Below are 20,916 nucleotides of genomic sequence, written 5' to 3'. Positions count from 1 at the left end.
TTCAAAAGGATATCTGCCAATGGGAAATAAATTTACAAACCTGGGCCAGTTTCACACGACAGGGAAAACTGCTGGACTTGAGATTGTTCTGTGCCATAGACATTTGCTTCATGAATCCACCAAAATGGACGTTCACCAAAGAGCAGCCTTAAGGCAAAAACAAGTAGTTAGACTTTATTTTATGTATTAAAAAAATGTAGAATCTCTATTAGAACCAGAAGTGCAGGGGTTAAGGGAAGGACATTCAGAAAAAATAAACATACAATGATTCATGTAGACGGTACTGTTATCACAGAAACAATTACATAACCTTTAAGCATAGCCTAGATGAATGGATTGGTATCCATAAATTTATTCCAGGATTGCTAGGTATTGCCCACCTGCAGAGAGTGGGTGCAGCCTGAAGAAGGGAAATGGAAAGGTATGAGTGGTCATAAGACTGGAATATCTATAAATTAAAGAATTACATTACAAAAACCTGAAAAATCACTTACACAAAAAATAAAGTTACTCGTACTTACCATGATATTATATCCAAAGTAGCAATCCAGCCGACTCTACCAATGGGCACCAGAATTAGAGTGAAAAAAACTGAACAGTCTGTACTAGTCAAGAGAAGCAAACGGATCAAAAACTGAAGGTCCACACTGCTTGAAAACTTATCTATGGCTGGGCTCAAGGACCATTCATAAGGTATGAGTATATATCATAGGAGACTGTCTGCCAATGAACTCACTTCCCTGGGGATGTGAACTCCTGAGAGGAATTGACTTTTCTAGAAAGCCAGCTCCCATACTCTCAGGGCTTCCCTGTACATGAAACAAGAGCGAGTCCCCTTGCTTGCTGACATACCAAACCACCATTATTTTGCTCAATTAACTGGAGACATAAACATGGGGAAGATACTCCTGGAATGCTAGTATGGACAGATGTACCACTTGTCTTCAGAACTCTGATGTGCAAGAAAAACTTTAGTCAGACTACAGTCCTTATGCTATACTGTTTCTCTTCACTTTAAGTAAGATACATATATTCATAGAGTGGCCACCAAAGACTCTGGAGTAAATGGTTTTCCCCATCAGTAAGTGGGCTACCATGAATTTTGGAGATTTTCAATAGCTCTACTGTGGCATCCAGAAGGTCTTTCTCCTGAGACCACTACACTAAGAAAATCAAAAATGTCTTCTGCTCCGACTTCTATGTTTTAAGAATGTACAGTGGTACTCACTGATGTCTGGAATAAGGCTACTGTCATTAATCTCAAGGTCTTGAGATGCAAGCTATCTGTGGAATGCGATTAATAATAAATGTTTTTCAAAAAGTCGTGAAACCTCTTGGGGGGGGGGGCACAAGTTTTGCTATAAGAAAATGGCCTACAAGAGCCATCTCTTAAAATGGGAACAGACAGTTTTGTAAATTTTTATAAAATTCACTCAACTCCTTAATAACAAAACTTTTGAAGCAGATGTCCTCTTTCTGTGAAAAGACTGCCCTTTAAACGAAACAACCAGGAATCAGCCACTCAGGTAAGGAAATGCTGCATCTCCTTATAATCTAAAGCAAGCTGCCATCAGTGGCATACTTCATATAAACCCTACAAGTTGAGGTGAAACTGAACAGAATGATTCCAAATCAGTAATGGCTCACTTACCCAGAAACAAAGGAATCTTCTTAAATGCTTTGCCATCTTCACATTAAGTTTCCTGTAGACCAAATAAGCATTTCTAAATGTTTTTTGGGTTGACATGGGAAACATGAGTGAAGAATTACCATGTAAAAGGACTTTTGCACCACAGGAATTTAGTCTACTCATATCTAGAATGCACCCGAGATACTTTTTCTTTTTAGTGTCAGACACGACACCAAAATAATGTTGCAGCACTTGCTACTGTACAGTACCTCTTGGGGGGCCCTTTGAGAAGCCTTTGAACCTCCTCCTTGGCATGACTTTGGCATGATGTATGTGGGACATGCAATGAAGTGGGAAGGGGACGGAGAGAAGAGAGAGGAGAAATAAACAGGTTTTGCTTATGAATCTCTGCCTCCTCCATAGTAACAGTAAATCAAGATGGGGCATGAAGAGAGACTGTCCCAATGATGACCTTTAAGGAATCAGGGAGACAGAGAGCTGGGACTCCTGTGGCCTTTGTGCAAATGAATCTGGTGGACTAGAGCTGAAAAGATCGCTGGGGTCCATGTACCTCCTGCTACTAAAGCAGCTAGTTAAGGCAAAACCACAGCCTCCTTTACATTTTAGGAAAAAGATCACTTTAGAGAATTTAATTTCCGCAGTCTACAGCCTAAGACTGCTCTTTCCCTCTTATGTCTGTTAGATGTTCAACTTCAGAACCAAACAAGAGGGCCCTTGAAAGAAAAGTATATAAAGGCTGCCTTGGTATACTCAAACATGATGTGATCCTACACCTTACTGCTCCAACAAACCTTTCCTTGATGTCATATGCCACATGGACTATCATGACGCAAACTGTAAAAAATGAGTAATCCTTAGCCCTTGAAGTATGTTTCAAAAACCCTTAAAAAATTCATTTCATTTTATTCAGAAGTTGTCAAATACATGAATAGGGGTCTTCTTACAGATACCACCTATTTAGGCTTTCAGTTCTGTTCCTTGTAAAAGCTTTCATATCATGTACACGGCAAGGAAACACTAATACGTATATAATATACTTTGGTATAAACATCAGTAAAACTACAAAAATTCCCACCTTTTGAACATGAGCTATTTAAGGGTGTTCCCCAGCAGTCGGTCCTGTGCTCATATTTATTTTTCATTTTTATGTCAGTGTTTCCAACAGACTCTCATATTGGTCAAAAAAGTTTGCAGATCCCGAACACCTACATCAGTGAAACAGAATATATTAAATTATCTTATGGACATACAATTAGCTAGGCTTCTGGAGGAGCAGGGAGTGGTCTTAATGACAGAAGTGACTCAGGAAGAGTTGAGAGATGTACTACATAAACATACAAATATAGAGAAGATAAGAAGGAAATTCAATTTGGTAAGTAGCATAGAATGACATCCACCTGAAGGAAGCTGTGATATTAGTCATATTCAAACCACTGAAGGACCAATCTACAACGTCTTACTGACTAATTTCAATACTGAGGCATGACTTTAAGCTATTTTTGTCTTTACTGGCTTAAAGACTGGCTGATTACACACCAGCTTTGATTCATCTGGATCAGGCAGGCTTCACTCAGGGGCAACCCCATCAGATAACTTACTGGAAACAGCCTTACTGAAAGAACATGCAGGGTTAACAGGCATGTCATTATTGTTGGCCACCTCTGATGTGGAGAAGGCCTTCTACAAACTAGACTGAAAACTTTTTTTTTAAACTTTCATTCATACAGGTTTCCCCTGGCTCCTTTATTTCTTTACTCAGGTATATTTACAGTAAGGTGTCCGCCAAAATTTAACAAGGGCGTAGATTGCCTTTGGGTTTTACTTTAGGGAGAGGTACTCACCAGGGTTGCCTTCCTATTCCTGTTTTATTTGCTAATTATCTAGAACCTTTGAGAGAATGAATTAGAGGCAGGATTTCCAGGAATCATTGCAGGAACATATTTAAAGAAAATGAAAAAAAAAAAACATACATTATAAATTTTATCTGAGCTAATGAATACCAGAGGATAAAGTGAAGATCTTGGGTTGCCCATCTTAAGACTATATTACAACTAGAATAAAAACTGCTATAGAGTTAGTTAATGAGATGGGAGTAATAATCCAAGATGGACAGAGCTTATGTTGCACGGATTACGTGAAGACCAGATAATTCAAAAATTGTTCAATAAACTGGTGAACTACAGGCAATGTCAGGGCCTATCTGAGGTGGAATGGGAGCCCTTAATATAGCCACTGTGCAAACAGACACTACAAAATGTAAATCAGAGCTTTTCTCAATTAGGCTTTTGGGATTTTACACGTTATTACCTCTGGGAATCCAATGTAAACTTCAAGGTAATGGCAGCAAATTATTTCAGAAAGGTCTTATATGAAAAAAGAGTAGTGGAAGTAAGGCAAACAGGGGCTCATAAACATGCACTGAAGTGGACAACAATTGATAAATGCTTATCCGATGGCCCCTCTTAAGATGAAGTGGATTTCCTTTGCCTTCTATACAGAGACATTCAGTGTTTCCTTACAAAATGACAACACTTCAACTTAGTATAGGTCATTGCTGTTAGAGAACTTGCAATTATTTGTACCTAGTTAAAACAAATTATATGCTGGTCCAATTGTGATGGTCACTTCTAGGATTATAAATTGTTTTCCTTCAAACCTTCTTTTTCTTGTTTTGTGTTTTAATTATAGAGATATAAACTTAAATATACTTGACTGGTTAATTTCAAGTTTGGCCAAAGTTATGCCAATTTAGAATGTCAAACAAAAGATTGAAGGATAACTCAGACTCATGAAAAACTGAGTACAGTCCTTAAACATGGAGTAATTGATTTGGATTTGAAACAAGAATAAAGTTAATTTCAAAATTGTCTTGGTGTTTAGCACTGTTATAATTAGTAATTGCTTAACCATCATAGTAGTAGGAAGAAAGGATGAGGGGAAAGTGACAACATTATAAACAAAAACGAGAAAAAAACATTAAATACCATAAAGATTAAATGACTTGGGATGACATTTATATTCTGAAAATGTTGCAAAGTTAATGAACAAAAAGTGAATATGTAAATTTAATTATTGTGTAATCTATACAATTTGTTGCTGTATTCAGATAAATGTTTGATACATTGAGAGTTTAATAAAGTTTTGTTTAAAAATACATTTGCAGATGATTCAAAAGTGGCAAGTGTTGTTACCAATGCTGTAGATCAGCCACAGATACAGAACTATATTGCCAATCTTTATACATGGGTTTACAGAATATTGCTTTTATTGCTAAGAAATCTAAATTATTACACATAGGAAAGAGATACAGGGGTACTCGTATACTATTGCAAAATAACTCAATAACTGTGTGTTCCTCCAATAACCCGGGGCAGGAGGGGGTTATACGCATGTCAGGAAAGGTTATAGAGTGTCCAACATGATCCTAAGGTCCATTACTTTGAGATGTGCTTCTTTGTTGATTCTGTTGTTCACCAGCACTGTTTTGTCACTTCTGGAATATGGAGGGGCTATTGCTCCTATTCTATAAATTGCCTAACTACAAAGAAAATTCAAGAAAAAAATGAATTCTGTTAAACATGTGAAGTATGAAGACAAGTGACAAAAACTATACCAGTTATTTTAGGCTGTACAGGATTTTCATTTGTATGTACAACGACATACTGACAGCCACCTCAGATATTAAATTTAGCAGCACTGCACAAGGTACAAAGAATACTAATTCATTTGTGTGTATTCCTACAGGCAATGCAGACATGTTTTAAAACCTTAAATACTACAGAGCTACCTCCAGATGAAATAGGTTATCATGTAGTAACATTCACACAGCTACGTTTCTAGAATCATTTAAAGACAGGGTTGACTCAATTAGTGGACAGAGTATACTGAGCTGGCCAAAAATGAAGAAGGGCATTAGTGGAGAGAGTATACTGAGCTGGCCAAAAATGAAGAAGGGCATTCAATGACCCCACATGAGGTCCTAAGCTTATGCAGTACACAAACATTTTAGTCCATCTGCAGTATGGTATCTTCTTTTTTGACTACTAAGTCCAAAAAAAACTTGTACATGATTTTGTGCTTAAAGACTGTCTACTAGTGTGTACTGTGTTGTGTGCACACTGCTTTTCATAAAGCAACTGTGCAACACACAAAACTAATACAGCTGTTACAATGACGAAGAATTAAGCCAAGAATCTTTCACTTAGCACAGAGCTTCCTGGTTGTCAACAGGGAGACTTTTTATGAGAAACTCCTACTTATATGTGCTACTCAAATGAATTTTTCACCCATCAGGAAGAAAACTGATGGGAAGTGACTGAACTCTTGCCTGTTTACTAAACATCTTTCACTGACCTGTACCATTTTCAAAATGCAGGAAGAAAGCATTCAGCTGCTGAAGACAAAGTTGTTGTGTCTTTTGGCTTTTCCCGGTTAGGGGTCGCCACAGCGGAACTCCGGTCCGCTAATGATTGGCAGTAGATTTTTACATGCCGAGTTGCCAGCTCTGACGCACAACCTTCAACGAAGGTGCGCCCATTCACGCATGTCTCCACACAGAAGACGCTCTAGCTGAGAATCGAACAGGACAGGTCTTACTGTGAGGAGACAACGCTACCGCAGCACCACCACCGCAGTCAGAAAGAAAAGAGAACAAACTGCTGAGAACTGTTAACTGTTTATAGTGCTACAGAAAAGAGAGAACTGTTGCCTAATTACAAGTTAAGAAAACTTCTGTACTCCCGAATTCTTGCCATTAAGTGACTGCCGAGTGGTTTGCACTACACAGCTCAAACAGGATAGAAAGAAGAAAAATAACTTTTTTACTTTGGATTTATAGCTGCCCTTTTTATAGTGAAGTTATGTTTTTTAAACACTTATTAAATTCTTTTAGACTGTGACACAGGTACACATGCAATAACAAAAAAAAAAAATCATAGCAAACAATTTTCGTTTTCATGCATTATACATGTAAGGTTTACTTGTTAACAATCATTAAAATTACTCAGCTCTTGCCATCCCCTTAAACTTCACGCCTCTTGAATATTATTCTGGAAGTACTGTTCCCAGAAATTACATTTATTTTTATGTAGTGTGCACCTTCCCTTTACTAAAAGTCCCATCTCTAGTTCTTTTAAATCATTTACAATATTCAGTACTTCAATTAAAATTGGTTTAAATTTTGATTTCTGTTCCCTAGTAATTGTTTACTTGACAGCCAACAGAATAAAACTTAACAAGGCCTTACTATGTCTAGCAATTCAGATTCTATTTCCCACCTCAGAAGTATAATTTAGTTACAACCATGCATTACCTATGCGATTCAGACAAAGTACGCTGCAGAGAATCTTTAAAATCTGTTAACTGATTTAATTTCCAAAAAAATATTTCCAATTAACAGTCTGTCCCATTACACATCCAGCACCTACTATCTACAGAAGGAAACATTCTCTCAGTCCGCTTGAGGAATAAAAATAGATGTGCAAACACTTCCATGCAAAAGTCCTGAACCTTCTAGCCTTTGTTGCATATTTGGGAGCCATACAGATGTCCTCCATTGATGCCAGCAGCAACCTGCTCACCAATCCTTGGGACATCAAATGATGGAAGGAGTACTTCCAGCAGCTTCTGAATGAAGAAAACCTTGCAGAAGCTGTAATGCCCCAAACAAAGCACACGATGCAAGAAGAGGAAGAGTCAACCTAAAAGTAGTAAGAACAGCACTGAGGAAAATGAAGTCAGGGAAAGCAGCAGGCTCATAGGAGGTCACAGCAGATATGATCAAGATGTTGGATGGGATAAGGCAGAAATGGTTCAAGAGGGTAGTCCTTGCTCTATGGAGAGAAAAGAATATCCAACATGTGTGGAGAATAAGCATTCTAGTGCTAGTATACAAGAACAAAGAGGACATTCACAACTGTGGACAGTATAAAGGTATCAAACACCTGACACATGATTGATAAATGAATATGCTGTACTGTAAAATAAGATTGGAAATTAGCAGTTTGGATTCAGATCAGAACACAGCACAACTGACCCAATGTTTGCAGTGGGACAAATAGTGGAGAAGTAGCTAGAGACAAGATAAGAGTCCAACTGGCCATTCCTAGACTTGGAGAAAGCATTATGACAAGGTGCCAAGAACGCTGATTTGGACAGTCCTGTGACAGTTCAAAGTCCAAGAAACACTGGTAGAATTAGTGCAGGCTATGTATAAGGATCCAATGGCACAAGTACAAACAATGTTCAAACTCCCAGTGGGGTTCTCAGTAGGAGTGGGTATGCATCAGGATTCAGCCCTAAGCCCACTGCTGTTCATACTGGTGATGAACTACATTAGCAAAGAGGTTGGAGGGTACAGATCAACAAAACTGCTGCATGCAGACAATGTATCATTACAGGCAGACTGAACAAGAACTTCAGTTTTGTATTCCATTCCCCTATCATTTGCTGAAGACAGGCAGGATGAAAATTAGTACAGATAAGGCAGCTGTAATGGCAGCAAATAAGAAAAATCAGTACAGGCTGAAAATCGAGAGAAAGGAGAAAAACAGGGGAACAGGTTAACAGCTGGAAGTATGTGGGAGGGGTTGTTGAGGAAAAGGAAAGTCTGAATAAAGAGGTCAAAGCTAGAATAAGAGGGAGTGCAGCCAACCTTGCACAGAGCGTCACGGGGAGTATGTAACAGAAGAATGCCAGAGAAGCTGAAAAGTAGTGTATAACTCAGTGGTGCAACCAGTGCTACTGTAGGACATAGAAACCTGAGCAGTAAAGGCACAGCAGTTGAGGAAGCTAGAGATGAAGTACGTCAGACAGTGGGAAGGTGAAGAAATGAGGACATCAGAGTGGAAGCCCAAGTAGTTACAACTGCCGAGAAGGTTAAGGAAGTCAGACAATGGTGGTTCAGGCACATATGCAGGAAAGCAGAAGACAATCTGGTGAAGAATATTTAAGACAGATGGGAAAAAGGCAAGAGGAAACTGGGGCATCCAGCAAAGAGATGGACTGTGTTGAGAGACTTGTGACAGTCAGGCATGACTGTTGAAGAAAGCAGGAGAGTGGCAGCAAATTGAGAGAGAAAGTAACAGTTGGTGCAATACTCCATACCCATGTAGAAAACGGGAAAAGGGTGTTTATGATGATTATGATGATGTGCACACACACACATGAAGAAACTGCCAAGCCCTAGTCCAATATTTACAAGACTTTCAATACATCATGATACATGTAGAGGAAATGCATTGGGAATTTAGTCAATACCGTAGATTAGAGGCAAATGTGTCAGAATTTCATAAAACAAGGTGAAATACACTGTTAAACTCATTCACTCCAATGGAGCTCAGGAATGTTGCACTGTAACTTCCAATGGGCGAAGCCTAAGTCTTCTGACAGAATCAAAGTATGTCCTTACATTTCAAACAAATGTTCATATGTCTGGAACCATAGAGGTTATGAAAGAAGTATAAGTGGCTAATCCTTCAGCACAAACTACTTTTATAGTGGTAGTATTCTTTAGGTTCTAGGTTTTAAACTAAATTTTATAAGTCATAGTAACCACAGTAACTATTACTTTTGTAATATGTTATAATCTTCTTACAATGTCTCAGCAACCACTCAAGTTATACACATACTATCAACAGCATTTTATTCATCTAGCCGAGAACTTTTATATGAAGCTAAGGATTTCTGTCTGTGTTACTTGGTAGAAAAATGTGAAAATTAGATCTATATAAATTAATATCATAAAAACAACAGTTATATCTCTTTACCTGCACTTATCAGAGGTCAAATAGTAATGCAGTTAAGTTTGTCATTGTGTAAGCTTTAAGATGAAATCTTTAAAAACCTTGTATATAGCATGGGTTTGGAATTATTGATGCAAATATGAACAAGCAATATTTGATGCCTACAGGCATCAGCAGGAGTTAACTGCAGATGCACCTGGAGGCGTCACTTGGATGTAATGAGTTAAACTTACACCCCAAAATACAAACTGAATGAAACTCTGTACATTAAGTAATATAGTTCTGCATACCTGCTGAGCTTCTTTTATTATGTAGTGGATTATGGACCCCATTTTTTCCTCTCTCAAGTGTTTCCCTCACCCATAAACAGCCATTTTTTCTTCAAAGTCTACTAAAAGTGACTTTTGTTGGGATAAGACTTGTTAGTACATCAGTTATCTGCTGCCTTTAAAAGCATTAACAGAAAACACAAAAATAAAAACCCAAACAAGTGTCCGATAATTTAACACCCAAGTGCAAAGCTGCATTCTACTACTTTGTGAAAGATGGCATTAATTCGGCTGGAAGCCAGGCTTAATCCTTTTGCTAAAGGGCTACTATCCAGTGTACCACAACATTTTTTTTCTTTTACTAGTATACATCACAGTTTATTACAAGTAAATAAAGACAAGCAGAGACGCAGCTTACAGATAGATAAGCTATGAAAAAAACAAAACATTGCACTGGGTCTGCCCACTCCGCTCCCCTACCCTACCCCCAATTCCCACCCACCCCCACATCAATGACATTTATACTGAACCTCACCTCATTCCTTAAACCAGTTAGCCAATCCCTAACCATAATCATGCCCCATAATCTAAAATACATCATACATACAACCCACCCTTCACAAACATATAATACCAAACAACAAGTCCTCCACATATCCTTTGTCCACTCCACCCCATACCACAACTTACAATATCTCTATTGCTCCTGCCCTCTTTAATACATCAAACTTAGAATTTTTTTCATATAGATACCTTTTGATACTTCCCCTCCCAAATCAGATCCATAAGACTATTAAACTAACACACGGATCACCACACCTGCTCTCTTACAAAAAACAACCACAACTAAAACTAAGTGGTGATACACCCAAACCCTGACCCAGACCCAACACAGCAATACTCACAAATACTAGACTTCACCCACCCAACTCAAACCTCCACCCTAAGACCTAATACTCCCAGTATTCTAATGATGAACATGAACATAAGAAGCCTGGTAAAGAAAATACATGAACTCCACACAACCATTTCCATATACACACCCAACATAGCTATTCTAACTGAAACATGTCTCAAGCCTCACATTAAAGGCAACAAAATTCTTCCTTCTGGCTTTAGCATCCACAGACTAGAAAGAACAAAGAAACGTGGTGGAAGAGTAGAATCCTATATAAAGACTCAAACTCCAAGGAACCCAATCTGACCTACCTGCCATAAGTAATACTGAAATACTAACCTGTCAACTGGTAATCAACCCTAACAAACACATAACCATAATCTCAGTCTACAGCCCTCCTGGTAATAACCTTGCCACAATCAAAAAATCCTGGTCTTCCACCTCATTTAATCAGGAGACCATTATTATGGGATATTTCAATACAGAATGGCATACTTGCTCCTCAGATAGCCCAACTAATCTCAAAAATCTCTATGGATACACCCGAATTATAAACTCATCTACCAGGACAGATAAGCACAAGGGTAGACAGTCAGTCCTAGAATGGACCTTAATAAACAACCCTTTACTAGTCCATAAATCAGGTTGTCTTCCAGACAACCTAAGCGACCACTCACTTACCTTTCTACTCAGACACAGATCCAACCTCCATAAATCTACATTATATAGACAAATTAGAAGCATAAAACACTTTTTAGCAACCACATTCAAATCTCTAGTCCAGTACTGTGACTGGACTCCATTATTACACCTCTACCTTGACTCTGCTGTGGAATACATTAATAATAAAGTCCATGAAATTCTAAGCACTTTAGCTCCTGTCAGAAAGGTTTGTGTAAAATTCAACCAGTCTCTTTGGTTGACAAAAGAAACAAAACAATTACTCTAAGACAGAGACAAGGCATGGACCTACTACCAATGTAACAAAAATGAAGTTCTTTCGAAACCTGTAATTTAAGAAACAAAGCAAAATCTCAAATCAAATATGATAATAAAACCTTCGATACCCATTTCAACAATCCCACCACAATAATCCCCAAAAGTTTTGGGGCGCCATCATAAAACTGCTTCAACCAGGTCAACCTTCAACACCAACAACACCAAAGACAGTTTAGCCACACAATTCACCTCTTTCTTTACAAACTCCAACATATCTCTGCTAAATAATACAAATAACACCCTGTCTATTCCACTCTCACCCCTATCCTAAAATGCTACCAGTGCTTTCTCCATTAAGCCCATCCAAACTTCTACTATAAGGGAACTGTTAAATAAGATAAAAACCTACAACCCTTGCAACTGATCAATTGCCCAACACATACCTCATGTTAGCAGCTGATGTAATCACCTATCCTATCTCTCTATTGATCTCCTATCTCTCTATTGATCAACAGATTCAAATCTGATAGCAGAAGGTCCCCAAACTCTGGAAAACCTCCTACATCATTCCTTTACACAAAGGAAGCGTCTCAACAGAATTTTCAAACTACAGACCAACAGCTATACTCTCACCACTGTCTAAATTCCTTGAAAAATGCACCCACTCCCAGCTTATGAACTACCTTATCTGTAATAATCTACTAACAAACTCCCAGCACAGCTTTAGGCCTAAGCACAGTACTACAACCACTCTACTTAGCTTTACTGACACTATTAATCATCTAAAAAATGATGGGTATCAATTTGCCTCCATATTTTTAGACATGTCCAAGATATTCAATGCCGTATCTCATCAAAAACTCCTCAATGAGCTAGGATCACTAAACTTATCCCACGCTGTTCTCTCCTGGTTCTAAAGCTATCTTACAGCCCAACAGCAAGCTGCAAAAAGGCAAAACGAACTATCCACTCACTTACTCGTTTCAGTTGGTGTTCCCCAAGGATCCATCCTAGGCCCACTTCTCTTTACAATTTTCACCAATAAACTACATAGAGCAAACAACCTGACTACCATTATGCAACATGCAGACAACTCAACCCAAATCTACCCAAATCTCCTCTGTCCCCTCCCTGTCACAACTTCAAGAAATAACACAAAAATCTTTCTCAGACACAGAATCCTACCTCTCAAAACAACAACTAATCCTATACCCAAACGAGACTAAACTAATTCTCTTCACCAACAAAAAGCCCAGCAACCAAGTTACTCTTCACTATATACTCAGCCAATAACACCAAAATTGAACCCGTTCTTCAAAACAAACTACTAAAAGTCACCATTGATAGCAACCTTACATTTGGCAAGCATATCTCACTAGTCACTAAAAAGGACCATATCAAACTTGGCACATGCTACAGGGCCAAACCTTTCCTTACCAACTCCACCAGACAAGCCAATATGAGAACTCGTCTTCTCTCCACCTTGCTAAATGCCTCACCAATCTTCACTAACCTAAAAAAAATAGACTTAGCCAGCCTAAAGACATGCTATAGCAAAATAGCCAAATTTGCCATCAACTCCCCAAACAGATGTCACCACTGTACAGCACTCCATCAACTAAAACTGGTTAGAACTACCCAACCTCCTATCTCTTAACCAAATTACCACAACTCATACCATCATTACTAAACTTGAAAACTTGCCCAGTACTCCGCAACCTCATCTAACCATACTCAAACCACAGAATCCCAAGATCCACAGACAAATCCCTAGTAAAGGTCACTAAATCCAACAACAGATATGTGGACTCCCTATATTCCAATCAAATCTCCAAATCCTGGAACTCCATCCCCCAGTACATCCTTAACACCAAAATTTAGCCAAGTTCCAACAACTTCTCTGGACCCACATAACCACCAACTGGCAATGCTTATGAACCTCCCCTGGATAAACCTGAACAAATGTCCTCCACCCACCTTTTTCTCAACCACTATTTATTCTCCACTTCCTACATCCTATCCCTTTCCACACCACTCCTACTACAATACCCTCTCCTATCTGATCTACCTCTGTTTGTTTTTCTCCTCAAACTATTCCCCCCTCCTTGTTACTGAGATCTCCATCTACCTTTCTTTCTCTTCTCAACTAACTGTAAATTACACCTGCAAAATATAACATACTGCTCAAAAACTGACAGTGTCAATACTGTTAAGAATCTTTTTCAAGAATTTGTTGTAACTAAACCAAATCACTTTGTATCCTACTTAGAATTGTATCTTTTGTATTCAAGTTGCTCTTTCTATTTGCACGCTATACACTACTGCTTATTGTATTTGAAGTTATTATTTTGTCTTGTGTTGTACTGTACTTTCTGTGGAGCTTTTCTCCCTGGGCCTCTGCTGAAAATGGGTAATTAGCCCAGCTGGAATAACCCGGTAAACAAATGTAAAACAAATAAATAAATCAATATAAAAACAAAGTTGAAAGTTATAGGCAGGTAGTACCTCTAGTGTACCCTAAAGTACAGTCACACCCTGATCTAACAGATCAAAAGCATACCACAATATTTTCTCTAACTGCAGACAGTTTCTTTTATCTGATGATCCTCTATCATTCGGCCTGCAACCTGCAGACCAGTAATTTTTGAGAAAGTAATACTAGTGTCACTGCCTGCCATTCCACTGTAGCCTGAATCAGAAAGAATGAATAAAGAATCAAGTTCAGTTGTCACAAACATGGCTTTCTGAAGTCGCCACCAGCCACCAAGATATGTTTACTGTTGGTCCATTTTGACATTGATGATCTCTAGTAATTCTGTCTCGTTGGCTCTAGAATTAAGCCAATGAATAACAAAAATCATAACCATCTAAAGTCAAATCTGAGCAGACATGCTTTGAGAGGCTAAAATCAGAACAGTCTACCAAATGTGGAGCACAGGAGAGGTACAGACTATTTTTTCAGACAGTATTGCCATGAACAGAGCTGGACCTGGGTCAAATGGGGTCGTAGGCAGGGTAATGGACCAGGCCTACCCCCACAGCCATTCCAGTGTCCCATTACTTGGCTGTCTCTACCCAGTTGCCATAAACTGTTCAAACCTGTCAGTGTGCATACAACGTTCTTCTTTGCTTCTACAATGATTTACACAGATTCAGATTTAAAGCTTTTATTTCAAATTTTATAGCACAAACACTGCTGACCATTTTGTTTAAAAAAAACAGTATCACACTGGAAAAAGACATGCATTGAAACTCACATTCATTGAAAATTTATCTGCCCACTGCTGGATTGTATACATTGGGGACTAGACTGTTTTCAATCCACTGGACCCCACACACATTTTAGGACCACGTATAAATCTACGTTCTTTGATTGACTTTCCTGATTACATTTATCTGAGTGCAATCTAATTTTGTAGTTTTGAAAATTTGTCTGTAAGCAAAACAAAATGTAGTAACCAACATTGATATAAGTACCCATTTGAGAACATTTCAACCATAAAAGACACCTCAAACTGCTGTCATTATAATCCACCAACATTCATAATCAACAATTACAGCCACTTTGACTGTGTGCGCATCACATGTCTGTCTGTGACAAAAACAGCCACAGCAAGGTATTACAATTTGCCTTCCACAGATGCCCACTAGTCCTGCAAAGACATGCTAATGACTTTCTAAATTTATCAGCTCAGCAGGGTCAGTTATTTTTATTGCAGACATCTCCCAACCCAGCAATTACAGCTACATTGTTGACTGCATCCTTCTCAGATGTCTATGTCAAAAAATAAATAATAATAACAGTAATAATGACCAAGGTCACATATTTCAAATTTGTTTTACACAAGCACACAGAAGTCAGTATTCCAAATTAATTCTATCCCTCTCACACACAAATTCCTACAAAGCCAAATTAAATACTGATTTCAAAAATGACCAGATCACAAGAATAGCAAAGACTGTTTAAAATGCCCAGATAAGAGCATAATGTACTTTCAGCCCAAGAGACTCCCACCCACACGAACAGTTATAGACACTTTGCTGACTGTGCACACTTCTTATTGTTATGAAGAAATAAACTACAGGTACTTTATTTAGATGAACTACATGAAACTATAAAGATCACTAGCATCATACCAAATGATCCAGCCATGTGTAGCACAGTTTAAACAGAAGAGTATTTATGACAACATCAGAAATATTAACCATCTGATAACATATGCCAAGGGAATATGCACAATCTCTGCAGAAGTGAAAGTCATCTAAATAATTCAACATTAAAGACAGCTACTACTATTGCAGAGATTTGTGCTGGTAAACAACTTTGCACTTCATCTATAAATGAAATGCCTGCTGCCCTTGAAGAATAAACTGCCTATGCTGCATTAAAAATTAGTGTGCTGGTGATACTACCACAATAATTCATGAACTAGATCAGATATAGGACAGGGAATGGCTAGCAAACAACAAGTTCATAGTCACTAGGCATGCAGTCCTGGAGACCATTGAGAAGTCTAGCGCAAATTCCCAATTGCTCCAAAGTACTGTCTGGTTACATGAATTGCTCAACATCAGACATCAAGTAAATGAAGGTGGAAAGATTCAGACTTTGCACCCTTGCGATAGGAAGCAGCTAAATGATGAGCTGGGGCTTTAGTCCACTGCACTAATTGCAGAGTAATAGCTTTTAACTAAATGCAGAAATTCTTTACAATCTGATATTGTGGAGCAAACTATATCACAGCAATATGCAACAATGACTACATAATGGATGTTGCAGATCAGATGGTTCTCATCTTTCTCCAAATAATGCAGACTATATGACCTGAGAAATGTCAACCCCTCTGCAGTTGCTAGGAGCTGTAAAAAAGGTACTACAAAAACATATTACTAGAATGCAACATGTCAAACTATATTACTTAATACAGGCCTACAGATGAATTAATTCATTCTTTAGTGTAAAGAATAAAGCAAAACAATTAAATATAATATAAATGTGGCAGCAGCTTCTGTTCAACAACCCACAAGTTACACAAAAATCAGAAATATTATTGCAAGCAACAAACTGTTTTTTGATGGAGACTTGCGTGATACCTACATCTCATTTTTGACTTCCCTATATCTTCCCTGTCACCAAGAATAGCTATCCCTCTGACATCACTCTGTACAGGTCTAACCTACATAAATGGTAAATAATGCTGGATTGCTGCAGCATACAACTCCAGGGTCAGTAGAGTTGGATCGTGGATAAATAGGGTAAATAATCGGGCTCCTGCCAACCATACCAATATCCCTTTCCTTGGCTGTGTCTTCCTAATTACCACAAACACTATTCAGACCCGTCTGTATATATACTATTCTCTTCTTTACTTTTACAATCAAAATACTTTCAGCTATTTTCTAAACAAGAGAAAAACACTCTCACGGACTTGGCATGAGAAACAGTAAATGTATCTTCCCTTGACACTCACATTTAGTGAAAATGTGTCTGGCAACCCATTAAACTATAACGTGCTGGGATTCATACTTAAATGGCATATTGTGAAGTACTAATTACTGTCTATGTGAAGGGTGCAGGAATTCAAAAGACAAATGTGTATCACATTTGCTAAGAGCCTAAGACAACCTACTGGAATCAAGGCTGAGGAAATTAAACCTCTGATAATCACATTGCCAAAGTAGGAAATCCTATGTGACACACCATCACAAAAGGGTTTCATCCAGGAAAAAAAGAGGTCATTGTTCCCCTCTACTCAACACTCATTAGACCCATTATAGAGTACAACGCCCCTTTTGGAATGTACCTCACAAGACATCTGCAGCAGCTGGAAAGGCCACCGAAGTACCTCACAAAGAAGATTACTGGCCTCAAACAGATGCCCTACACTGACCGTCTCAAAAAACTCCAGCTTTACTCTGTAGCATATCGCCTACTCCGAAGGTGATCTCTGCCTAACATATAAAGATATGTCAAACCCAGAGCTGTTGGACATGCTACACCTAAAGAAATCTCAATCCCTCCAAGCTACACACTCTAGGGACCTAAACCTTGTCACCACAATAAACAGGACAGGCTGGAGGGCTAGATTCCTGTCCAAGACACTTCCCATATTCTGGAACAAGCTACCCATCTATGTCAAGCAACCCATCTATGTTAAGCAAAGTTCTTCATTAAAACTCTTCAAGAAAAATCTTGATGAGTGGATGGGAAATAGGAAATGCACCCCGGGGATCACTTCTGTGGCTCTGCTCGACAGGGCACAGGAAATTAACTTTCTTGGGTTAGCATAAGCCAGGGAACTTTGCTGGCTAGGCTTACTTAGGCCCTTGGGTCGATAGCCTAGTACCTACCTATGAACCTATGTACTATAGAAGGCTGTTCTTTAACAACTGATAGTTTTACTTATCTGCACTAAGTGCTAGACAAACTAAAACAGTACAACACCTTGGTCAAGAGGCAGGTCATACCTTAGCAATCTCAATCTCAGCCTTACTACAGGATATGTACCCAAAGAGTGGCGTACAGCAACAGTGGTCCCTCTCCATAAAGGTGGTGCCTCAACGGATCCTGGAAACTATCGCCCCATAAGCCTGACTAGCTTGGTCTGCAAAGCTATGGAAAGGATCATCATGGACCTCATAAATAAAGATATTGGGGACCTACAGACACTGGATCCTACCCAGTTCGGCTTTGTTAAGGGCAGATCCTGCCTCTTAAACCTGGTTGATTTCTTTGAAACAGTCACCAAGGCCATTGGAGGGAAGGTGGTCCACACAGCCTACCTGGACCTCGCAAAAGCCTTCGATACAATACCCCACTCGAGCATTATAGATAAGCTCACCAGCTTAAATATAAACCCCTATGTCACTAGATGGATTGCAAACTGGCTCAAGGACAGAACCCACATGGCTAGAATTGCTGGAGCCATGTCAGACTCCAAACCAGTTACAAGTGGTGTCCCACAAGGCTCAGTCCTGGGACCTCTCTTGTTCGGTATGTATTTCTCGGAGGTACAGGCCAACACGGAAGGACTGTGGCTGACCAAGTTCGCAGATTACTGCAAACTGGGCGCCATAATCGACTCTCCAGCCGACACAAGCATCCTCCAAAAGGGCCTCATAGAAATGGACAACTGGTGCCAGAGCCATGGCCTCAAGCTAAATGCCAAAAAGTGTATAGTCATCCCCTTTGGCAAAAACAAAGTGCCCACAAATTACCACATAGGTGGTAATCCATTAAGTACAGAAGTAATTAGGGACCTGGGGACCCAAGTTGATAGCAATCTCTCATTTGACAACCACGTGGCCAAAGTGGTTAGAAAAACATTTTATATAGCCCACCTAATCATGAAGGGATTCACATCTAGATCAGGGAGGTCATCGTGCCTCTTTACTCATCCCTCATCAGGCCCATAATTGAGTACAATGCCCCTTTTGGGATGTACCTTACCAGACACCTGCAGCAACTGGAAAGACCCCAAAAGTACCTCACCAAGAGGATCAAAGGGCTCAAACAGATGCCATATGCTGCCCGGTTAAAGAAACTCCAGCTCTACTCAGTGGCATACCGCCTGTTCAGAGGCAATCTGTGCCTGACGTATAAAGCCATGTCCAACCCGGAATTAATGGACATGCTGCACCTCAGAAAATCCAAATCCCATCGAGCTACGGGCTCGAGAGACTTGAACCTCAGCACTGAAATAAATAGAACATGCTGGAGGGACAGATTCATAACCCAGAGGCTCCCTTCACTCTGGAATAAAATCCCAGTCCAGATTAGGCAGAGTCCCTCACTGACTCTCTTCAAGAGGAATCTTGATGAGTGGATGGGAGATCGTAGGTTTACCCCGGGTATCACTTCTGTGTCACTGTTAAACAGAGGCACAGTATACTAACCTCGAAAAAGGGCATAGCAAAACAAACTTAAAATGGGTGGCGAAAGCCAAACACATTCTGGCTAGGCTTATAAATGCCCTAGGGCAGATAGCCTAGTATGAACCTATGAACCTATACTATCACACCAGAAGCACACAAAAAACCTCCATGAAATGAAAGGGGGACGGAGGGAGGGAAGCTGAGAAAGGACAGAATCAGGCAACACAGATCTAAGTGCATAACTTTCATATCTGATTGTCTCTGTTCCTCAGCAAATGGGACACAGCAGCCAGCTACTTAGCTCTCAGGGTTATCTCATGGAAGGATGTTCTGGAGGACAGCTGAACCAAAACCAGCCCTATTCCTGGACAGCAAGCCAGTTTATAATGAGGAAATAAAATTGTGAATGTTACACCAGGTGGCAGCAGCACAAACATTAACTGAGGACATGGAAAGGAAAGCCAAGAATGTTGAGACAGATCTAGAAGAGTCAGCCTTGACTGGTCTAGGTAGTGTCAAGCCGTTTTCCTTATACACACAAGAGAAGCAGTCAGCCAACCATCTAGCTAAAGATATTTTCAAAACACCATGAACCAACTTGGCTTTTGAAAATGAGACAAAAAGCTAGTCTGTCCTCCTGAATGTTTGGGTAAGACAAAGGTAAAAATGTAGCTGGCAATGCACGTCCAACAAATGAAATATATATTCTCCTTTATTTGTAAAATATGGAAAGATAACCGGTAGATGATGCATTGGTTAAGGACAGGTTTTCATAGCTACCTTGGGTATAAAAAATGGATTAGTCCACAGAAACATCCTATCCTTGTGGTAGGTACTGTACAGAGGTTCACATGACAAAGCTTGAAGTTCCAACACTTTCCAAGCTGAAGTAACAGCAACTAGAATGAGTGTTTCCCCAAGTCAAAAATGCAATGTTCACCCTGGCAGCATTTTCAAAGGGTGGCTGGGCCAAAGCTTGGACAGAAATGGTCATACACCATGGAGAGGTACGATCCTTAAATGGTGGGAAGAGCCAAAGAAGGAAACTACTTCTCAAGAAAGCTTTACATAGTTTTAGGGATGCTGAGGTAGTCTTTCTCCAACATGAAAATTTGAAGTAGCCACCAAATGAACCTTAACAGCAGAATAACTATCCCATCATGAAAAATGGGAGCAAGAAGTCTAAAACTGCTGGAATAGAAGCTGAAAAGGGGTCTGAACTCCTTTGGGAGGCCCAGACATAAAATCTTTCCTACTTGCTCTTGCAGATTTTTGGTAGATGGTCTCTAAGAAGAAGTGAGAATGTGGATCACTTGGGAAGAGAGCCTAGAATGAGTAGCCATCGTAGGAACTACAGAAACCAAGCAGTTAACCTGAGGGCTCGAATGTCCAAGTGAGAGACGACCCGGACTGGGGTTCAGTACCCAAGGCAGCACTATCAAGTGAAGCCAAAGGAAGGGAAACTATGCTTGTTGTAGCCGGAATGGGGCAATGAGGATAACAATTATCTTACTCTGCAGTGTTTTCCGTAGAAATTTAAAG

At 39.4% G+C, this 20,916-nt stretch overlaps 1 protein-coding gene across 1 annotated transcript in view; it reads right to left on the bottom strand.

Moving 5' to 3' along the window:
• The window catches only part of G6PC3 (glucose-6-phosphatase catalytic subunit 3), a 298,078-nt gene that overhangs the window by 212,116 nt on the left and 65,046 nt on the right, over positions 1–20,916 (bottom strand). Inside the window, exon 2 of the mRNA XM_044055160.1 lies at positions 41–147. Within this exon, the coding sequence (XP_043911095.1) occupies positions 41–147 (107 nt within the window). The remainder of the gene's footprint in view (positions 1–40; positions 148–20,916) is intronic.

The sequence above is a fragment of the Protopterus annectens genome, chromosome 13.part0 (genome assembly GCF_019279795.1).
Source record: "Protopterus annectens isolate FY-2018-M chromosome 13.part0, PAN1.0, whole genome shotgun sequence".
NCBI lineage: Eukaryota > Metazoa > Chordata > Ceratodontiformes > Protopteridae > Protopterus > Protopterus annectens.
This window is presented reverse-complemented; position numbering and strand designations above follow the sequence as displayed.